Source organism: Polyodon spathula, chromosome 11, assembly GCF_017654505.1.
Source record: "Polyodon spathula isolate WHYD16114869_AA chromosome 11, ASM1765450v1, whole genome shotgun sequence".
Classification (NCBI taxonomy): domain Eukaryota; kingdom Metazoa; phylum Chordata; class Actinopteri; order Acipenseriformes; family Polyodontidae; genus Polyodon; species Polyodon spathula.
This window is the reverse complement of record NC_054544.1, coordinates 6,872,638-6,895,633: the sequence shown is the minus strand read 5'-3', so window position 1 is coordinate 6,895,633 and position 22,996 is coordinate 6,872,638. Positions and strand designations below refer to the sequence as shown.

Sequence of the window (22,996 nt, the reverse complement as noted above, 5' to 3'; positions counted from 1 at the left end):
AGCACAACACGCACCAAGATTGCAACAAAGGGCAATTTATACCCAAACTACAGGTTAAAATGGACAGTACTAGTGGTAGATTAAACTTCAATTTTTTTTTCAGCAGTTCAGAATTGAAACTGGTTGTGGAATCTAGCCAACGCAATGAATGCATGCATAGCCCACCAAATAAAGCCAATTGCCTTTAGTCCACATTGACTAGAAAGCTACTCTAAAACTCAATACTTAGCTTGGGTCTGCATAATGGTAAAAACTTTCTGCCAAAGTAGGTCCATTATCAAAGGAAATAAAACCACCCTTATTTATCTGTATAATGAAAGCGATAGAACATCTACCACACATTTATGAGATCCAAATATTTAAATCAGTTCCGCACTGAAACCTTGGTTTATTTCCAGCAAAATCAAAATCAAAACTCTGGTATACATGGCTAAGAATACATAATTATTTTTCAACTTTTAAATTCATATTGATTTTTTTCTTGCCATACCTTTAAAAGCACGTGAAGAACATTTCTTCCTCCCACCACATGAAAATTTGAATGAAGATGGAAAATATACGACAAAAGACTGCAAGTTAAGGTAGTGGTAACCTTAAGATTTATTTATAGAATTTAAATGAAAAACTGGATGTCAAGACTTGCGCTGGTTTCTTAACCACTGTAAGCCTGCGTTTAAGAGTAAAATCACGGTGTTGATACTGGAAACGTACATTCATGGCTTAATTCTGAAATCAGGACTACTCAATTGAAAACAATTATTGCCGTTGGAAATGAACAACAACGTATTATGGAACTAACCTGAAAAATACAACACAAAACTCAACTTTACTGTTGACTTTAAATTTTGCCCAAATTAATTGTTTTTAACAAAACACATTAATAATTCTAAATTACCATAATCAAGTAACAGCTCTGCATCTAGGCTACTGCATCAAGCCAAGAAACATTTTAAATGCACTTCACAGCAAGGATTATGTAAACGTTTTATTTATATTCTATAATTGTCCTTTTTTTTTTTTTTTTTTTTTTTTTTAATTAGAGGCACAACCTTTGGCATCCAGCTTCAATCAAACAGGTCAAGAGAGTAAAAAGACAACTTTTTTTTTTTTCATGTGACCTCTGAATAATCTTGAAAATTTACCAATAACTGGTGCTGGATTCCCAGTATGACAGGAAATGCCCCTCTTGGCAGCCATGCAGCTTACAGGGTCTAAGTAGCTGGAATGCTGCCATCTGAACCACTGTTGGACTCTTACACAAGATACAAGTGTTTTACATATATTTGTTATACTTACAAGCAGCTCCAAACCTGAGTATTTATGGTATAGCTAAACATACAAAAATGTATGTACATTTATCTCCACTTTCTGTAAACAGTTGTCAGTATAATCTGTTTTATCCCTTTATCATTGAAACATGCAAATCATACATACAGTATAAAGATTTAAAAAAGAAAACAATGACACTCATTCAAAAGCTAAGCAACTAAAACCCCACTTTCTTGGCTGCAGTGTTAAATCATGCCTTCACTGTTCAGGGAATCTGTGTCTTTTGGAAGCAGCCACTTATTTGCCTTTGTGAAGTTTACAGTTGTGGAAATATTGTTAAATAAAATATAAAATAAAAAATGCACCTTTCATGCTAGTACAGTATTTATAATACTATTCTTATGTGGAGAACTGGAGATACTTATGTTTACGCTATTTTTCTTTTTCCACAGTGGAGGACAAAGCAGCAGTACATTGAACAAGTGGCAGCATCATGTTATGCAGCCTAAAGATTAGGAAGCATTTCTTTGTTTTTATATTAAAAGATTTTTTTTTTTTTTTTTTTCAAAACACAAGACCTAAGGTTTTTTTTTTCCTCCTATTACATGTTCATTCCTTGGGCACTTAACAGCGAATCAAGCATGTCAAATGTGTCTTTGTAGTCCATATGCTGGCTGTTTGCACTGAATTCGTGGTTAGCATCAGGGCCGTTGATCTCCACTGGTTTCTTGTCCAGTTTCACTAGGGTGCTGAGATGTCCGTAGCCCACCTGGTATGTGACAGGGGGAGGAGGGGGGAAGGGTAGGTTAAGAACAGAGTTGTGAGAGGATACATACTGCTTTACAGAGGAAGAATTAGAGGAACTACCTGAACTTTTGGAACTTTTGCTCATTTTGGAGTGGTGGTTGTGACTGATGTCAGGGTGCGTCCTCTTCCGTGAAGAGCTGGAACTGGAGGGACCACCCTCACTGCTAAGAACTACTGGGCTCCTCAAAGCCGCTGTTACAGTCCCGTCGGCATGCAGTTTGCTGCCGCTACTGTTCCCACTGTGCATATGGGAGTGCAAATGGGAATGTTTATGGCTACCACCCTGGTGGCGATGAGAGGAATGGTCCCGGTGTTTTTCCTTATGCTCTTTGATGTGCGGGCTGGAATGTTTGCTCTTTCCGCTACCCTCGTCGGAGGAGCTGTGCCTCTCTGAAGATGAGACTTTGATTTTCATTTTTAGCTCCTCCTTGTTCAAAGGCTTTTCTGTGGGAGGGATAGGAATCCGCAATTTCAGGGAGCCACTTTTGTCTCTCTTTTCAGAATTTGAAAAGGGAATTTTCATTTTGATAGGTGACGCCACAGCACTACCACCAGGTACTTGTAACTGTTGAGCATGCTTTCTATGGTGTGGCTGATTCTCTACCATCAGCTGGGTAGCAGGAGCATATTGACTTTGGATATCTGTATCTCCAAGACCCTCCAACTTACGCTTTTCTGCAGCATGTTTCTCTCTGTATTTGTCCAATGTCATTTTCTGTGGGGGAGGAACCGGTGGAGGAGCAAGCAGTGCATGTTTGCTGCTGCTGCTGCTTGACTTATGTTCGTGTTTACTGGAAGAATATTCAGTATTCTTTTCTGGTCTGTGATGGAGGGTAGCAGTATGAAGCTGCCCAGAGGCTCCTTGCTGAGGGTTCAATGTCTCCTGCTTGAGAGAATACACATCCGATCTGCTCTGATCCTGGTGCTGGGGCCAGTCGTTTGGCGCTGTGAAGTTATACGAGGTATTCTGCAAGCTTGTTGTCACTGCAGCAATGGAGTCAAGGGAGTGGCCGCCTTGCATTGTAGCTCCTGCCGAGTTTGAAGGCAAGGTTACAGGGAACGATGCAGAGCTGCATGCTTTTGGGAAATTTGCATTTGCTGACACAACAGTGATGCTGTCGACCAAAGATGGATTTTGGATCATGGAAGGACCAGGAAATGAGTTATCAGCAAGTTGGCCGTCACCCTTGGGCTTCTTAGCAGCTTGATTGGCCTAAAATGAAAATAACACAAAATAAATAGCATAGCTGATTTAATAATTTGTTGAGAATTTTTTTTTTATTTATTCTTTTTAAATACATGTTTATAGTAAACAACTAAATGACGTGCTTTCAGCTCACACATTTCTCATTAATAGGGTTAACATTTACAGTATAAAAAATGGTTTTAAAACCATCACTTCCACTGTCAGTAAATAGTTAAGATTTGTTAACCAGCATTTCCTAACGCAAAAGAAACATGACACTTACTTTCTGGTTAAGAATATTTTCACATTACTTCAACAATTGCCATCTTGCTAACCAACAGTAGGGCAGTAAATGTTCTGCCAGTCTTACCCTCCAGTTTCGAATTCTTTTCAATCTGCTGGGTGTTTTCTCCAGTATCTGTAGAAACTCATGTGTTAACTCTATATAAAAGAAGAAAAAAAAAAAACTTTAGCACAGGATCTGGTTCCTTAATGTAAAGATAACCACAAATTTCAAGCCATCACTGACAGAAATCTGAACTACTGCATAAACAACCTTTTACCAGATTCTCAGATATTAAAATTAGTACAGGCTGATGAAAATAGCCAGCGTTTTAAAACATGTGCTTTGTAGCACAAGCTTGCCTTTTTTATAGATCCATGGCTTTTACATGGTCTCCCTGCCTATATATCATAGTTCAGAGAATAAAAGTGAATAAAATCCACACGAGCGTACCATCAAGTAGTTCCAGAGTAACAGATGGATCTACATATTCCCACCAATGCTTTGCATCTGTAGATACAGGAATCTCCCAATTGGACCATTTGCAAGCCAAATGAATGCACACACATGCTATCACTGTGGGCTTGTACTGAAGACAGAATGTAGTGAGGTGCAGACTGTAGTAGAAAAGCAGAGAAGGACAAGAGAACAAATGACAGAAACCATTAACAAATGAAGAAAACATACCAGTAATTAGCATACAACAGCAAGGTTAACTATTATAAAACCAGTGCAACTATAATAATGACTGCACTGAAAAGATGACATTCACTTTCAAATTATATAATATATATCAGAGTTCTCCCCTGGCCTTTTTAGCCTGGCTGAAAAAACCTGATCCGCCCGCCTTGCAGATGCTACTGTGCCTTTAACAATAAGGAGTGATTCTGTGCCTAGCATACTGTTGCTGCATGAAAAATAAAAACCGTGGAACCACATGACAGCTGTGTTACATCTTGACACAACATTGAAACAATCAGAGAGTTGAAGGGGCAGGTTTTCTGTGTTAAGGCTAAAATGTTAAATATGACTGCTAGGGCTCCCGAGTGGCGCATCCAGTAAAGGCGCTCCACATGGAGTGCAGGATGTGCCAGGATGTCCAGGCTATGTCACAGCCGACCGTGACCGGGAGTTCCTAGGGGGTGGTGCACAACTGGCCGAGCACTGCCCGGGTAGGGAGGGCTTAGGTCGGCAGGGGAATCCACAGCTCACCACACATCAGCCGACCCTGTGGCCGATAGGGTGCCTGTGGTTCTGCAGTGGAGCCACCAGATCTGTGTTGTCCTCCGGCACTATAGGTCTGGTGGCCTCGCTGTGGATCCGCAGTGTGTAAAATGAGGGATTGGCAGGAGCACGTTTCGGAGGACGCGTGCTCCAGCCTCCATTTCCCGAGTCGGGGAGTCGGGGGGGGGGGGGGGGGGGTTGCGAGCGGTGAGCCGAGGATTCAGATAATAATTGGGCACACTAAATTGGGGAGAAAACTGGGTAAACATTTGCAGACGACTAAATTAAAAAAAAACAAAAAAAAAAAAAAAAAAACAATTATTTTCAAAGCAAAAATAGTGCCAATGAATACAGGGGGTCAAAATAAGCAGACGATTGGTGCAAACCACTGCCTAATACTATATTGGTGAAGGCTACTTTATTAAAAAAAAAAAAAATAAGATTATTTTCAGGTATTATCATTCAGTCCACTTTGTGTTGTATGATTGTACTTTAAAGGTAATATATAGTACATAATAGCTATAAATGTGAACCAAAAAAAAAAAAAATTCAATTTGATGTAGTATTCGTTTGATGTGGTATCGTATTCTGCCGCCTGGCTGGTACAAAATTCTTGGGGAGAACCCTGAAATATCTTGGGAAGAACCCTGGGATATATATATATATATTATTATATATATATATATAAGATATTATATATCAATATATATATATATATATATATATATATATATACACACACACACAGCTCTGGAAAAAATTAAGAGACCACTGCAAAATTATCAGTTTCTCTGGTTTTACTATTTATAGGTATGTGTTTGGGTAAAATGAACATTTTTGTTTTATTCTATAAACTACTGACAACATTTCTCCCAAATTCCAAATAAAAATATTGTCATTTAAATCATTTATTTGCAGAAAATGACAACTGGTCAAAATAACAAAAAAGATGCAGTGTTGTCAGACCTCGAATAATGCAAAGAAAATAAGTTCAGATCCATTTTTAAACAACACAATACTAATGTTTTCACTTAGGAAGAGTTCAGAAATCAATATTTGGTGGAATAACCCTGATTTTCAAACACAGCTTTCATGCGTCTTGGCATGCTCTCCACCAGTCTTTCACATTGATGTTGGGTGACTTTATGCCACTCCTGGCGCAAAAATTCAAGCAGCTCGGCTTTGTTTGATGGCTTGTGACCATCCATCTTCCTCTTGATCACATTCCAGAGGTTTTCAATGGGGTTCAGGTCTGGAGATTGGGCTGGCCATGACAGGGTCTTGGGTCTTTTTTGTTATTTTGACCAGTTGTCATGTTCTGCAAATAAATGCTCTAAATGACAATATTTTTATTTGGAATTTGGGAGAAATGTTGTCAGTAGTTTATAGAATAAAACAAAAATGTTCATTTTACCCAAACACGTACCTATAAACAGTAAAACCAGAGAAACTGATAATTTTGCAGTGGTCTCTTAATTTTTTCCAGAGCTGTATATAGACACACACACACACACAAGCAACTGATCCAGGACCTCTGATAACCATCCATGTTTATTGAGGCTGCAGTAGAATCCAAAATTCTGGAGGATGCATTTTTCCAGGGCATCTAATAAAGCATTTGGATGGTAACCATGTGTCCTAAATTAGAACTCCAGGTGGGTATACACTGGACATTGAGTAACACTGCATTTTAATTTCTGCATTTAGTCAAAGGTTATCAGTGGATGACACCCTAACAGGCCTCTCATTTAGTAAGTCCAGTACCGTGGTTTCTGGTTAAACATGCCATTTCAAATAACTTGTTCAAAACATCAACCATCATTTTTTCTAGACATTTTGTTCACCAACAAGGTCAGACCCTGTGAGTTCTGTCACTGTACCATTAGAACCTCCTAACCAAGCTACTTAACAGTGATGCTAATATAAGCCTTTCCAAAAATAAACTGGTGTGTAATTCAATGTCCACTGTTTTGTTTTTTTTGTTTGTTTGTTTTTTTTTTTTTTTTTTTTTACAACAAAGTTACATTTTTTTTTAAAAAGATCCACGTTTAAGAGAATACATAAAAAACCCTGATAAGGCCAGACCTAACAAATAGATAAATAGTTCATCAGAATTCCTTCTCCCAAAACATAACTTGTCACTTTTTTTTTTTAAATTATGAAAGCGGAAAATGACCGCAGTCCAAAAGCTTTTCATCTGTGTTGACTCCAGTTTACACAGCATTGTCACAAACCTCACTGACACTACATTGCGTTCCCCTTTCTTTGTGAAGCGGCACAGCATGTTGATAGTGACGGTTGCTACAGGGTTTTAAACAAGAACCTATACTTCTCCCTTGCGGTACAGTAATCGGTAGCAAAGTTTTGGACCATGTAGTATATTCATTTCACATTTCTTAATCAAGGACAGCAACTTATACATTACAAGTATATGGGATTGTGGCTATCTATTGGCTGAATTGCTCCAGAACTCTATAGTACAATATCAGCACACAGAGGCATTTGGCTTTACGATCTGTTTCATTTCAAAAGATGTTTCATTTCAAAAAACTGTTTAAGAAACGTCTCTATCGTTTCTGTTCTATACAAACCATTGCAGTGAACCTAATTTGTAGCATATGCAACAACAGGTGCACTAATGAAGGCCAAATTTTCTACATTTTCTTAAGTGAAAAAGTTGTGCCAAGTATTTTGTTATGATTCTGTAATACAAGTACTCTGGCAGTACCTTCAAGTTTGAAATTTACTTTTTTTTTTATATATTACAAAAGGCAGTTTGTATTTCACCATCTTGATAAATTACTACTTTCTAGAAAACAATTTAGCAACAATAAATATAAAAATAGATTTAAGGGGCCCAAGACTTTCACATTGGTTCTTTTGTACACTTGTGGACTCCTATTATTCCAGTTTTGGTTAGCTTTTAATATATGAACCCTACATATGTGATTAATATGGTGTACTGCTGGGATCTACATGTTGTGTTCTGGGTGAAAAGGCATGCACAAAAACAGGTTTGGCAGGAGAAGTTTACCAAAAAATAATTTTAAAAAATTGCTTGAAAACTTGGCTCCAAAAGTCCAAGGAACAATATATTTTTTAGGTCTGGCCTAAACTAGTTGCTGTTTCTGAAATTAGGTCAATTTAACCCTTTAAGGACCATGATACTGTTTAGAGTATTTGCAGAGGTCAATAAATGTAAAAATTACATAATCTTCATTTTTTAATGTTTGAAAAGCACAATTAACAGGTAGGCTCTTTACAAACAGACAATAACATTCCTTAATTTTGCTATTGGCTCCTCATATTTTACCACTATATTATAATATCAACTGTGTATCTGACATGATTGATACTTTCTAATACATCAGCACTTCATGTAAATACTGCAAAAAGCAGGGGCAGGAAATTTGCAGTATTTACATGAAGATTTGGGTAATATTTCCCAAGGATAGTGAAATGTGCAAACACTTCTATACTCCTGTCATCACCCATACATCACACATTAAACTGATCTTGTATCACTATAGATTAAAAAAAAAAAAAAAAAAAAAAAACATGCAACTGAAAAAGGGTAATAATTTAAGCTATATTCAATAGAAGATAAGAATGTACTACTCAAAGATAAACATACAGGGCTGGCATAAAGCAGCTTTAAGTATGTATATATCCATGCATTCTGTGGCTTATCGTTTTAGTGCTTTTTAATTTTTTTTTTTTTTTTTTTTTTTTGCTACTGACAAAGAACAAGCCATGGAGAATACAAAGATGCAATAAAAACAATTGTTTAAGCCCATATCATATGATTAACTATGAACGTGAACATCTCAGGGATGCTGAATGAAATGAAAACACAAATCTTTATGTATTCATCAGGTGCCTTTTCTATTGCATCAATGTGTCCCATGTTGATTGTTCTGTATCAGTACCAAAATGTAACACTCTAGGTCAGCTAGATAAGCCACTTCATGCAAACTGACTTGATGCCATCCATGTATATAAAACTAACACTTCTGTCATGAAACACTATACAGTGCTCCCACATTACTTCACGGTCTGACTTGCATATCAAGACATTGATATTAAAAACACCGAAATAGTGGAGTAATGTATTGTACATAATATAGTACAATGTACTGTCAACATGGCCTAACTGAATTAACCATTTGTAAATGATCAAATCCTGTAATGACAAGGGGGCACTGCATTTAATCTAGATGTCCCCCAAAGCTTTAACATGACAGAATCTGACTCCTAAAGTAATAATCTTACACATACACTCTTATCATCCATTGACTGAGGAATAATAAAGAAGTCATAAACAACTGGTCCTTAAGGGATTAACACATGGACTCACTTGAACATCATATACCATGCTGCTGTGAAATCCATTATATTCAATTTACTTTTGAAAGTATATATTAAAACTGTTACTTTAGTTTATGAAAATAAAAAAAAAACAGTTAAGTTCAATAAAAAACAAACAAAAAAATCAGTAAAAGGTGTATAAACTAAAAAAAGGTCTTTGTACTTACCAGGATGACTGAGATTTCTAGGTTAAGTTTACATCTTTGTAATCTTTAGCTGCTATTCAGGCTACCAATGTTTAGACATATGCACTCTGAACATAGTAAACCTGAGTTGAAAGCATCACTACACTTCTCATTGTGCATTTAACCCCTCAGTGCCCAGAATGACCCTTGTACAATACACCGCACTGCAAACAGGGAGGTATCACCACAGACGGTGACCCAGTCCCCTGTCGCAAGAAGGGCAGTAGGCACAGGTAGGGGACCCTGCAGTATAGGAAGCTATAGTGTGCTATTACAGTGCAACAAAGAGGTTCAGGATAACAACCTGTTGGTAGCCATGAAATAGGAAGTCTGTGCCAAATCCTTGCTCGCTGCAATAAAAAAAAAAAAAAAACAGAAAAACAGTTAGATAGGCACGCACTGGAATATTCTTTAAAAAAGCAAAAAAATTATGTTCAAATCACTGAGACTTGCACATGTTTTTAATTAAATGTTTATGAAGCAGTGTACGTTATTTTCATTAAGTTACATGCTGCATTGACATTAAAATTACACTAAATACATTTTTGAAAGTTTCAGAAGGCATGAACCTCCTTAATGTAAATGCTATTTAATTACAATAATATCAAAGCCATCTAATGTGTTAGAATGTCATGTTTTGCAGAATTGTTCAAGCCAAAAAAGCCATTTAAACATGATTTCACTACATATCATAGCACAAGGACTCACCTTGATGAACAACATAAAATATTTCAAAAAGGTACTAGGTCTGAAATCTGGTTTACACAGCAAAAACTTGAGTTTTACACCACTGCTCCAGTTCCAGTAAAATTCAGCATTCTGCCATATCTATCGTACGAGGCTTGCAAACAAAGACTACCAACAATACAGTATATGTGGAAAAAAAACAAAAAAGTTCATTATGATATAGGTTTTACAAAACAGACTGAGGGAGAGGAGGGACGTTTCTCGGTTGTTAAAACTAGAAAGTAAGCAGAGCTACAGTAAACATGGACTTTATGTACAGAGATTTGTTAAAAATAATGAGATGTGTTTCAAAATAGTTTGGGTCCAACAAACATTAGAAAAAAAGCTCCCTTTGACAAGTTATTTAACAGACACAATGAGCTGTGTAGTTTGAATAGTCTAATGGAAAACTGGAAAGCTAAAATATTTCAATTCCCGTATAGCACAAGACCAGGCCCTAATGTCCTGCATACAAATACATTTACATTAATTTTATAGATTAAAAAGAATAATCCCCTTACTAGACAGTCACCTATCCCCCTGGAGAAAATGAATTACTATAAATCATTTAATTTGAAGTATAACAAAATAAACTATAAAAATAAAGTACTGGTACATAACGATTTAATTCTTAGTTTATAAAAATGATATAAAGATTATAAACTAGGTTCAAGTCATTCTAAAATATATTTTATATATATATATATATATATATATATATATATATATATATATATATATATATATATTATATATATATATATATATATATTATATATATATATATATATATATATATATATATATATATATATATATATATATTCTTTACAATAAACACAATTTGTTAATCAAGCAGTTACCTCTCACTAGCTGGGAACATTTCACAACATCTGTATGTGGATGCTCAATTGTTATTTCAAAACCTGCAAAACAAATAAATGCAACAGTTAAACCAAATGGGGAAACCTAACATTTTCTTGACTTCAAAGTGTAGCATACTCAGTCTTAAAGCGGTACAGTTTATTACAGCACTTAAATACTGTCGAATCGAAGATAATGAAAATATGACTAATGTGGACACATTTTTTTGTACAAACCAATGAGTAAATACTGTGTTAAAAAGGAACAAAATCTCAAAGCAGCTTGAGGCACTGGCATTTAGTCCAGAAATATACAGTAGGTCTAAGAACATGTTATAATGTGTGATTTCACTTAACTGAAGTAGCTTAAAGAAAGGTAAAATACAACTTATTATGGTTTTGTGGTGTCAGTCAACTAATTATTCCAATTCCCAGACACTTGTCTACATTTTCTATTGAAATAAAAAATAAATACAATGACCAAATACAAAACAAGTTTTCCTTAATGGATTGTAAGAACATTCTGAACAAAACACACATGGATCTGGTATCAGATGAGTTTAACCACACAAAAACATAACACTAAAATAAAATCAATGTCCATGTACACACATCATTACTTTAAAATCCGAACATGTGCTTTAACTGTAAATGAACAAATACAGCTTTCAAACTGCTGCTGTGAGGAAAACGTTATCGTATCTGCCAGTTTCAATGGATAGCCTTTACTTACCTAATGTCTGAAGCACTATGGTTTCAAGTATCACCAGCTCTTGAGCCTGCTGGAGGTATGCCTAGACAATTAAGTTTAACAGACAAATCATTACTAACCTAGTTATAACGGGTCTCCACATTCCTCTATCACCCTGAAAAAGTACATTTTGTTGACATTTGTATAGTCTCTTTTTTGGTGTGACCGACTCCATTTACAGCTACCAGCATATGACATGGTTTATTTAGATTTCCAGAAAGCTTTTGACAAAGTCCTGCACCAAAGATTAATTCTCAAACTGAACGCAGTAGGGATTCAAGGAAACACATGTACATGGATTAGGGAGTGGTTAACATGTAGAAAACAGAAAGTACTGATTAGAGGAAAAACCTCAGAATGGAGTGTGGTAACCAGTGGTGTACCACAGGGATCAGTATTAGGTCCTCTGCTATTCCTAATCTACATTAATGATTTAGACTCTGGTATAGTAAGCAAACTTGTTAAATTTACAGACGACAAAAATAGGAGTGGCAAACACTGTTGCAGCAGCAAAGGTCATTCAAAATGATCTAGACAAGATTCAGAACTGGGCAGACACATGGTAAATGACATTTAATAGAGAAAAGTGTAAGGTACTGCACGCAGGAAATAAAAATGTACATTATAAATATCATATGGGAGATACTGAAATTGGAGAAGGAATCTATGAAGACGACCTAGGAGTTTTTGTTGACTCAGAAATGTCTTCATCTAGACAATGTGGGGAAGCTATAAAAAAGGCTAACAAGATGCTCGGATACATTGTGAAAAGTGTTGAATTTAAATCAAGGGAAGTAATATTAAAACTGTACAATGCACTAGTAAGACCTCATCTTGAATATTGTGCGCAGTTCTGGTCACCTCGCTATAAAAAAGATACTGCTGCTCTAGAAAGTGTGCAAAGAAGAGCGACCAGAATTATTCTGGGCGTAAAAGGCATGTCATATGCATACAGGCTAAAAGAATTGAATCTGTTCAGTCTTGAACAAAGAAGACTATGCGGCGACCTAATTCAAGCATTCAAAATTCAAAAAGGTATTGACAATGTCGACCCAAGGGACTTTTTCGACCTGAAAAAAGAAACAAGGACCAGGGGTCACAAATGGAGATTAGACAAAGGGGCATTCAGAACAGAAAATAGGAGGCACTTTTTAGCACAGAGAATCGTGAGGGTCTGGAATCAACTCCCCAGTAATGCTGTTGAAGCTGACACCCTGGGATCCTTCAAGAAGCTGCTTGATGAGATTCTGGGATCAATAAGCCACTAATAACCAAACGAGCAAGGTGGGCCGAATGGCCTCCTCTCGTTTGTAATCTTCCTTATGTTCTTATGTCCAAGTCTTTTCCACCAGAGCAAATGAGACTGCACAAAAATCAAAACCTTAATTTCATTCCATTAATATTCCTTTGATCCTTCTTGTTTTAGAAGCGAGCACATGACAAGCACAAAGGTAACAACCAACAAAATGGTTGAAAAAAAATCCCTGAAACTTACATTACTCTTTGTATCTAGCTGTGGCTCTTGAGGATTTAGGCAGGCATGCGCTACTTTGATGACATGTTCAAGTTTCCGCGGCTGCTCCTCTACCTTTGCAGCCAAGAATAATGTAGTTGGAGAAATAATCTGCAATAAAAAAAAAATGCAAAGCACCTTAACAGATTTGATTTTCTTCTAGTTACCCATTAAAATTGACAATGTGCGATTACAATTGTACTTCAAACTAAAGCAGAAAGGTAAACAAAAATATGAAACCATTCTTTCATGTCTAGCAATTTAACATTTACAACTATTTTTCAAGTTCTGAGATATTACAGTTCTTACACAAACACCCACCTTGAACCAAGGGGAAGCTTTTGCAAATCACAAGAGCAGCTTAAGCCTTTTTTTTAGGTGAACTCAAGAGAAATTTGAATAATCTGCCTTTCTACTATAAAATGAATAATGTTACTAATGAATAGACTGACTTTAGTAATATGCTCATATTATAAGCAGTAAGCAGGTACTTTCTGGGGGTATACTATCAGAAAATGACATCTAGTAGAGGATAAACAATAATTATCTTCTACTGCATAAATAAAGACCAAAGCAACAACAGTATTCATAAATATTCACATATTCTTAAATTGATCACAAATGTACATTACAATATTTAGTAACTTCCATACAAATTGAACTACCCCTGGCTTATTTATTAAATATATTATGTAAATTCTAACAATTAACGTTAATCTGGAAAATGTGTATGGTAAAGTATTGTTGTTTTTTGTTCATTTGTTTTTTTGTGGAATGGAATACTCTTCCTTATTCAACCACCCAACTACATACACAAACCCAGTCCAGTAGGGCACAAAATTACAATAACTTATATACTTACATTTCTGTGAAACTTGGTGAACGAATGGTACATATAAAACCTGTGCATGTAAACAATCGCAGTGTTTATTGTTAATTGAGATCTGAAAATAATGGTTAAGGGAAATATCATTAATGTCAACTTACAGACTAAAACAGGCCCTGTTGATTTTGTTGTTGATAATTTATGTTGTCAAACATTTGGCCAGCAAAAAGGTCACAGCAACGACTATTGACATATTTTGGTTTTGATTGACCTGGGTCGTAGCAAATCCACTAAAAACGTCACGAAGACAAACACACCCCCGCGAGGGTGGTTATTATGATTTTTATTTTGAGCACGACTTATGTCTTTTTGCAACCAAACACGCAACCCCGCTGTTAGGATAACGGTACAACCGTATTACAGTCAGTACTATAAAATGAAACCTGCTGAAAACATACAGCACAGCACCCCCACCCACAGGAGAGATCAGCCCGAGCGGTGGTATTTTTCACAAAGCCGCCTGCGACAACGTAAGCCTGGTATTTCCGACCCCCAAAAAATCAACCTATTTTATGATTTCGAAAACATAGACAGCTGTTTTGACCAAAACGTATCACGAAAAAAGGCCACCAGCGTTTATACTGCAAAGCTTAGGCCTGTTCAGATTTCCAGGCAATATCACCCCGCCGCCCCAATACACTGCGTTTCAAATTGGTATTATGCAACACGTTTACGTCAATGATGGATCAAGTAAAAAAAAAAAACAGCTTAACTTTAACAGGCCAAAAAATAAGCATATGTGTCCGTTTTGGAATAAATAAATTAAACACCTTTAAAATTCCCCACCCTGCCCCCACCCAATAAACAAACAAAAAAAAAGAATGAGGGGCCTACTGAGGCGTCAAGCCAGCCATAGCAATAGCAGGCCATTCTTTCTTCTACGGCTCCGACACATTCTCAGCTTGTAAGCAAGGATACACGTTGAGTCTCTGGCCCATATCTTGGATTAGGTTAGCGGCTTGTTGCCGGTACGAAAGCTCTTTGTCCGGCTCGACTCCACTGCGACGGGACGGCGTGGTTTCGAGCTGCTCCCGGGTAAAGAACCATCTCGATGAGGATCCCCGGCACGCCGCCATCGCTCTCCAGCACTCAACAGGGATCGAGGAACGGGCACGCAAGTACGCAGACCCCTACGCTAGAGAACACGGAGCTCTTGCGTCACAGCCTCCAAAGTCTGCCAACTGAGTGAGCATTAGCACCCTGGGATGTGTAGTCTTCTTACTCCAAACACAGTCTTACCTGGTCGCTTGCGCACAGTATAACGTCGTTCTGATGAACTAGTGCACTTAGTTTTTCTTCCTATTTGAAAATGTTACAGATTCTAATATATTACATTCTCAGTGTACAGAGGACCTATGAACACTGTTGTAAAACAAAGAAGTAGGCTTGTAACTAACGAATTTGCATTAACTTGTACAGGAATTGGAAACAAACACACGACCGACCGTGGTATAGCCTATAATATATTTTAACCTACCGGTGATATAATTACCATTGTATTAAATACTTGCTTTAAGTGTTATAAAAAATAAATTAAAAAAATACTTACCAACTTTGAATTGAAGTATCGACACAAGTCCATTTAGGAAGTTGGGTTTTAATTAAATAATGAATACAGTAATGTAAAGTGGATGTTTTGTGATTATGTTTTGAATTTGTGGCTAAAACGCTGCATTACTCTGTATTTGTGTGTGTGTTGATGCGTCTGTCATAATATATGGAAGTTTAGCCTACCTATGAAGACTTTCCATGTAACAAAAGTTATTTTTTATTGAAGGCCCTTACTTACCTTTAACATCTGAGTGACACCAATGTGACACTCAACAATAACCAAGTCTTTTGGGAGATAATTCTACATGGCAGCTGACTCTTTTGTGGTATTGACTTTCCCAGTTTTCTTTTAATATGTCTGTAAGTACATTACATTAGAGTCCGTACAATCACAATATTGTTCTTACTTGAATGGGCTCTAATCATTCGTTTGGAGTTCAAGATTGGAGGACAGAATCTTTTATTTCATTTGGTAAAGGAGTCTATGTCATCCTAAGTAACCCACCCAGAATCACCTGTTAATGAGTGCTAGTGAAAAAGCGTTACGCTGAAGTCTGGCGAGCCACTAGCTGTAATCAAAGGTGTGAACAGCTAGATGAGATGTTCTTATACTGTCTGTTTAGCATTTACTGCAGTCATTCCTTTGTCACATATTCATGTATGAGGTCAACTGGATGTTGCAAAGCTTTGTTTTTATCAAATCATTTTCTTAATCCCAGGTAGCAGCATCACTGCTGCAGGGCTCATATGACAACAGGGCATTCACACTCTGTAGTTTCTTTTCAGGGTTGTGAATTCACACATTTGGTGCCAGTATAAAATTCAGTAACACTTACAAATGTATCAGTCTGTCTTTGGGAGTGTGATATGTTTAGATAGGATTTGTCTCTAGACATGCACAGCAGGCAATCAGTACTTCTGCATGGACCAACTTTGTCTCAAGAATTGGATTTTTGTTTTATATTCAAGTCTTGTGCTGAATTTGTTATCACTGAAATTCTCATGACTATAATCCTACAAATAAATTCTGGGGTTATAGTCAGTCAAACACTGAGTTTATCATCATGTAGTTCTATTTAAACCAACAGATCAGGTTTCTTCAGTCATTCAAACTGATTTCTGTTCAGTCCCAAAAAATCCAGAGCATTGCTGGCTAAAATCTTATTCTGTAAAACAATAAAACGACCATCACCATGGAAACAAAAAAAACAGTTCGAGTGGGCTCAACAAACATGCATTTAATCCCAGAGCGCTGGATTCCCCCCCTTGATTTGTTATTAGAAATTGTGGAAATGATTATGATAATAGCAATCAAGTAAGTCATTACAACACAGAACAATTACTTATTTCAACCAGAATCCTGCACAAAAACTGCACTGTGGCGAAATATTTATCATAGAGCCTTCTTGAAATGGTGAGATGAAATAAACGTTTAAACTAGTTTTAAAATGTTGACTTTTGCAACGAGGATAGGCATCTTTTCAACATCCTGTCGTGTGTGGTAGAGAATCATTAGCATGATAGTAACATCTTATTTATTTTTGTACGATCTTGAATATGTTTTTGATATGGGGTACCTTAAGAGGACTGTCAAATTCTTTCATCGAGTCTATCAGTGAGCCTGGCTCCTGGTCACCGAGTGGAAATGGGTAGTCCGACCCCAACAGCACATTACCCTAAAGCCACAGAACAAAAGGATCATTATTTTAGACAGTGTCTTAACATATTAAAGCCATTATACCAGTATATTGTTTTTGATGTGTGCATGTGTTGTCTTAGTATTATTAGGATTAATGTATGGACATTTTATGTTCCCATAAATTGGGCATTTTAGTTATTCTTTGCAACAAATGTAACATCTTGCCTCCCCTATCGCATCCACAAGGAGCATCAAAGCGTGTGGATCATGTACAAGGGAGTCAGTGTAAAAAGAGCCAAGTTATTTCTGGGGGCTAGTCTTATTATCCACAGCACACAAATCTGGACGGACTTGAAATCTGAAAAAGAAAAAAACTCTTATCTCTTCTAGGGATCGCAGGGTATCCCGATCACACTCCCTACTGCAACAATGCTGGTTTTCTGTACCCACAATACCCACGTGTATACTGTGTTATGGACAATGCAGGCTACGGTAAAGGTAAAGTCTTTTTCACATGTTGTCCTCTAACTGCTGACGAATGCACACGGCAGCATCATGTTCAAAGAAGATGATACCAGTGGACTTCCGTATGTGAAAATGTTTTCAGAGGGGTGTTGTTTGTATTTGAGATGTACATGTATATATTATATATTTGTATACAACCTCGTTCTAGAAGTATCCTACCTCCATGTGCAAAACACACTTTAAGCTTGGGAAATTTTTCCAACACTGCCCCGGAGATCATTGAGCACATGGCTGTTGTGGTTTCTGCAGACATTCCTAAATGAGAGAAAATAAGACAAAGACTGTTGTCATAGATACTTTAACTGAACAGCATCATAAAATATAACAGTGGGTACTTGTTTTTCTTTTATCAACCTGCTGCTTGACATTGATAATGATGTAACCATTTATTCAGCATATCCAATATTTTGCTAAAAGTAGGAACTAAGCAAATCTCTTAGAGAGCATCACAAGGGAACAACATTGCATTGTTTTTGTTTTTACTTAATAACAAAAGAAAAGCCTGTATGTGTACAGGTTCATTCAGACTGCCTTTTAAATCTGACTATATAAATGTCCCATTGGAATATTGTGTGGTCCTTAGACAGTTGGTGCCGTGAAGCAATCGGATACTAAATTTCATATTCATTACAAGTACAGTTTTACTACCCTACCAGCCAGGGCAGCCAGTATTTGGACATTCTTTCATCAGTCAGCTTTTAAACAGCTGGAGATTTCAAGTTAATTATACAATTTTATAAGAAACTTGAAATCTGCAACTTTCTAGGCGCTAATTAAGCACATTTTTAGTGCAATTAAGTGATTGAGAACACAGTTGGAATTAAGTGTACTACACCCAGACCCAGACGGATCTAGAACTCTTCCAGTTGGGTTTGATGAAAGCCAGGTGCCCTTCATTGTTCGCAGGGACCTCATTTGAAATATTCTAGACACTCAGGCAGTTTCCCTGTACCTGATCTGTCCATGTCTCGAATGTGCACCTCTGGATCCCAGCAGGTATCTTACGGAAAACCTTGTCATCCTTCATCATGATGGCTTCACCCTCAACAAAAACAAACACAAGCTCTTAGTGAAGAATGACACAAATGATGTGCCTACGAGATGCAGCTGTGCAAACTGAACAGGATATCTACTGGGCACTATGCAGCTCTTGCTCTGGTAAGGTTGGGATATAGTTTGGATGTGTCAGTAGTGGTGAATGTAATACTTCCACAGTTACATAAGGTAGCTGCTCCAGAAGGATTGTGAGGCACACCACCCCTGACACCTTTGCTAAAGATAAAAGGCAATGAGGCTGGAAACAAATCACGAGTCTAACCCATTTCTCAGAAGAGATCTGAGCACTAAAGAACCTGACAGTAGTAGCTACCCAAACAGCATTACACCAGGAAAATATAATAATATAATACTAAACATATATTTCATATTATCTACTTACTTTGCAGTTGTGGTGTAGTTGGACCCTTCCTTAATAGCCATATCTCTGCGGAATAATAGTAATAATAATAATAATAATAATAATAATAATAATAATAATAATAATAATAATAATAATAACTAGAGTTGCTAGCAATTATAAAGGCTTCCAAGAAAACATGGTTCATTCATCGCAAATAATTGCTAATACAGCTCGCTACGTTTCCTATAATTAGTTAATGGGCTATTTAAGTTATATCGTGTACAGAGCGTAATCTTACACTGACGTTTAAGTGCACTGATCTGTGTTAGATACCGTTAAGGAGCTATAGGCCAATTTGTGGGTTTTGAACCTTAGCAGAGGTCAAAGGTCATGGGTAATTACTTTTTTTTTAATAGAGCACGTATGACTTCCTATATGTGTTCCATATGAACCATCACTGAAGTGCGAGGAACCAGTTTTTAGCTTGATCTTTTGGAGAAGTGAAATTGGTTTTGAGAAGAAACCGTTGTGGGCTTTGATTCTTTACAAGTCTGGACCATTACAGCAGTCATGGTCAATAGAAAGGTGGCTTTATGCACTGTATTTGTAACAGGTAAATCCTGAACGTTGTGAGGGGGGGGGGGGGCATTGTTTCTCATTATAACAGTTTTATATGAACCATGTAAAATATTTTAATATGTTATACAGTGAAAGAGCCCAAAAAATGGTTTTATTCTGTATTATCTTATTATTGTGCTCACCCTATCACTACCTAGGGCTGGGAATACCTTTCCATATTTGTATTGTTTATTTATTGGTGGAATGATTCATGTCTTTCTGTCTGTGTTTGTATACCATTGAACCATGTTATGTAATAGGTCATTATATGTTTTTTGACATTATAGTCCAATGAGTAAATTAGTAATCCCATCAGATGGTAGTCATTTGGTACTATGAGGATATTGCATCCCAGGGTACTGTTCGATTTGCCACTGACTGTACCATGGGATTTGTTATGGTAATTGGATGGTAATTTTTTGTTAGGAGTTGGTGTTCTCTGTTTCTAAATGCGTGTGTTTAAATTATATCTGAATGTACACATTTAAAAAAATATTCATTTATTTTCACAACATTTATAAATCTGGGGGAAAAATGCAAGATTTAAGTTAAATCTGGGAAATAATACAAGATTTAAGTTAAATCTGGGGAAAAAAAAAAAAAAAGCAGCTTTTTTTACACATGACACCCCATATGATAAGGACCAGGACATGACAACAATGTGGCCTCAGATCCTGGATATAAACACAGTTCACACTATTCACAAAAACAGGCACTGTACTTAAAACATTGCATTATTAAGATTATTTAAGTGCTAGGCAACAGCTAACTCATCTATGGCAAGCCCAGGGCAACAGTCCCCAGAGTAAACAGGGGAGACCGCAGAGGCTTCTCCTACAGACTCTATGTTGCTTGTAAATAACTGCTGTTTCACACAATCACAACCATCAGTTCTCTTTTACATTATTGTTTTTAAAGTTGACAATACATGCACTTTATGTTATTGACAATATGAACGATTCAATACTGAATGGCCCTAATGTTCAAGTGCAGTGTTACTGTGTAGTGGTATTACGTTTCCATTGTGCTAGAACTTCCTGCAAAGAGTAAGACTCATGCGCCCTCTAGTGGCTTAACTCAAGATACCTTGTTTATTGCTTCGTTGGACTCGAGATTGGGAGGCAGGATGCAGGTGTGAGTACCCAAACACAAGGTTTACGCCTCAACAGTATTCGAGAAATGGCATTAAATAGTAACAATTGAAAGCATGTAAGTTATAAATTAAAAGATTACTACAACTGGTGACAAAACTTGTAAATTTGTGTAGGTCTACAGTACCTTAGCAGAACTGTGAAAACTGGAATTTTGTGTTCAAGGTTTTTTTGTTTGTTTGTTTTGATGAATACCTAATTCAAACTGTCTCTCCGTGATGGAGCAGTACACATTGAAATGTTATTTATATTTTATATAAATATTAAAATAAACGAAAAAATAAATAATCGAGCAAATGCATTTCTTTCGAAGACACAGTCGGCTGTCTTTCTTTAAAAAGCCCGGCATGGCAGTGCTGCAGATGTAAAGACTAAATTACAGCAAAGGAACTGGAAATAGAAATAAGGTGCGAGCTCCAGTAACAGGAGTAGGTGAAGTGTGAAAATCACACTTCTTTGCTACAGCTCTTCTGGGGAGGGGTGTAACCGCCTTGGTTAATATTATGAACATAAGGCATGATATTTTTAGACAGCGTTTCTTTAGCCCATGGGTGAAACGTGTCAGTATTTGTCGTTTTTGCACTTTGACTTAAAACTGCTGGGTTTAACGCACTATAGACCATCGTCTATGGAGTCAAAAGTACTTCTTCTGACTGGTTAATTTGTGTATAAGAAATACGGTTTAAAGCAATAGCAAACTCCAAACCTGTTGACTGGTGAATATGCTGTTATTTATGTGATAGTAACGTTTAAAGTAGTTGCTCTGACTGATTATTTAGTTTTATGTGTTTACTTCCTGGACAGTGAAGGCACATCTAAATAGCTGACATTCATCTTTATTAAATTTTTTGCATTTGTAATGCTGGTAAAAGTTAGCATCATTGATCGTATTCTTTGTATTGCTCTGTTAATTGAAATAATAGACTGTATTCATAAAACAGCAGAGACCTGGCGTCATGTGTGTTGGTTTAGTTTTAATGCTTTATGAATACATTCTTCCCAGTAATAATAATAATAATAATAACGTGACACTACATGTTCAACGATGATGCACGATCCTGGAAAGGTGTGTTTTATGCTGTAAAATTGTGTTATAGGTTTACTTTAGACGTACGATTGGATTAATTGCATATAGGTTAGTGGGGAGGTTCAATCTTATATCATTACAAGCACTTTTACAATCACACTTTGATGTTATCATTTTCATAACGAGGACTGTAAAAAAAATCATAACAACAACAGTTCAAAGCAGCACCCTTTTTAATAGCAATTATAACGACAAATATATTGACCTTTTTTTTTTACAATGCAGGCAATGTATGCGATATAGGAATTATGTTTTCACCAATTCTTTATAAAAATTGTATGTTTTATGGTCCAACGTTAAAGCCTGCATTCTTACATTCTACATTACATTGTAGTAAATCTTCAAAAATAGAAAAAACATAGGATACATGACGCTGTTTCTACAATTCATCCAGTGGCCCATGTAGCTAACCAGACACTTAAATTAGAGGTCACGCCCTTCATGACCCCCAGCTGAACCGCCACCTTTATTCTTTACAGAGAAAACGTCCAGAATAAATGGCCTGTATATATATATATATATATATATATATAGGGTTCCTTAGACAATTATTTCATTAGAACAGTTATTCTCTTGAAGAATCATAATTGAAAAACAGAAGGTTGCATTTGGGGTTTCAGTAGCTAGGGATTCTAAAACCAACAGGCGCCCCATAATTAAAAGGACTCCAAATAATGTTGTTCATAGCCTGTACGAATTGTGCTTTTTAGAAACGAAATAAAATATGTGTTCCAGAAAGCCCCCCCAAAAAATCACATAATCATAGAACGCACAGGAACCATCGCGTAAAATGAGAATTTGAGCGGCAGTGACAACTAAAATAGGCTATATATGCAATAAACACGCTTGCAAAACGAACAGTATATCAATTATATATCGGTATCACAAGACCCACAGCAGCTAAATAAAGCAAAGGCTAGGTAGATCAAAGATGATTTAAACAGAATGCAAATAGATACGTATAA

The 22,996-nt window shown here is 36.6% G+C and overlaps 2 protein-coding genes across 4 annotated transcripts in view; one reads left to right on the top strand and one right to left on the bottom strand.

Moving 5' to 3' along the window:
* Positions 1 to 356: 356 nt before the first annotated feature.
* Positions 357 to 15,195, bottom strand: LOC121322840 (cyclin-T2-like). 3 transcript variants are annotated; one of them, XM_041263229.1, is made up of 10 exons: positions 14,980 to 15,180; positions 14,038 to 14,119; positions 13,158 to 13,286; positions 11,645 to 11,705; positions 10,912 to 10,974; positions 9,627 to 9,672; positions 3,999 to 4,162; positions 3,633 to 3,703; positions 2,137 to 3,289; positions 1,880 to 2,038 (listed from the first exon to the last, which is right to left on the bottom strand). In XM_041263229.1, the coding sequence occupies exons 1-10, from the start codon at positions 15,135 to 15,137 to the stop codon at positions 1,971 to 1,973; spliced, it is 1,995 nt and encodes a 664-aa protein (XP_041119163.1). In that variant the 5' UTR covers positions 15,138 to 15,180; the 3' UTR covers positions 1,880 to 1,970. The 3 variants fall into 3 exon arrangements, 2 of the variants coding, with proteins under 2 accessions (XP_041119162.1, XP_041119163.1); XM_041263228.1 differs by having other exon boundaries at positions 357 to 3,289; positions 14,980 to 15,179; XR_005951098.1 differs by lacking the exons at positions 1,880 to 2,038; positions 2,137 to 3,289; positions 3,633 to 3,703 and having other exon boundaries at positions 4,073 to 4,162; positions 9,305 to 9,672; positions 14,980 to 15,195.
* Positions 15,196 to 20,908: 5,713 nt separating this feature from the next.
* The window catches only part of LOC121322622 (transmembrane protein 163-like), a 44,634-nt gene continuing 42,546 nt past the window's right edge, over positions 20,909 to 22,996 (top strand). The window contains exon 1 of the mRNA XM_041262792.1: positions 20,909 to 21,002. The gene's annotated coding sequence lies outside the window, so the exon portion shown is untranslated. The remainder of the gene's footprint in view (positions 21,003 to 22,996) is intronic.

What these genes read in the sequence shown, in the direction of transcription:
- LOC121322840 (XM_041263228.1), bottom strand. Translation starts at nt 15,137, where the DNA reads ATGGCGGCGTGCCGGGGATCCTCATCGAGATGGTTCTTTACCCGGGAG. An exon ending in AGCTAGATACAAAGAGTAAT is followed by an intron (nt 11,706 to 13,157) that starts GTAAGTTTCAGG and finishes TTAATTGTCTAG; the next exon opens with GCATACCTCCAGCAGGCTCA. An exon ending in AAAGAATTCGAAACTGGAGG is followed by an intron (nt 3,290 to 3,632) that starts GTAAGACTGGCA and finishes TTTTCATTTTAG; the next exon opens with GCCAATCAAGCTGCTAAGAA.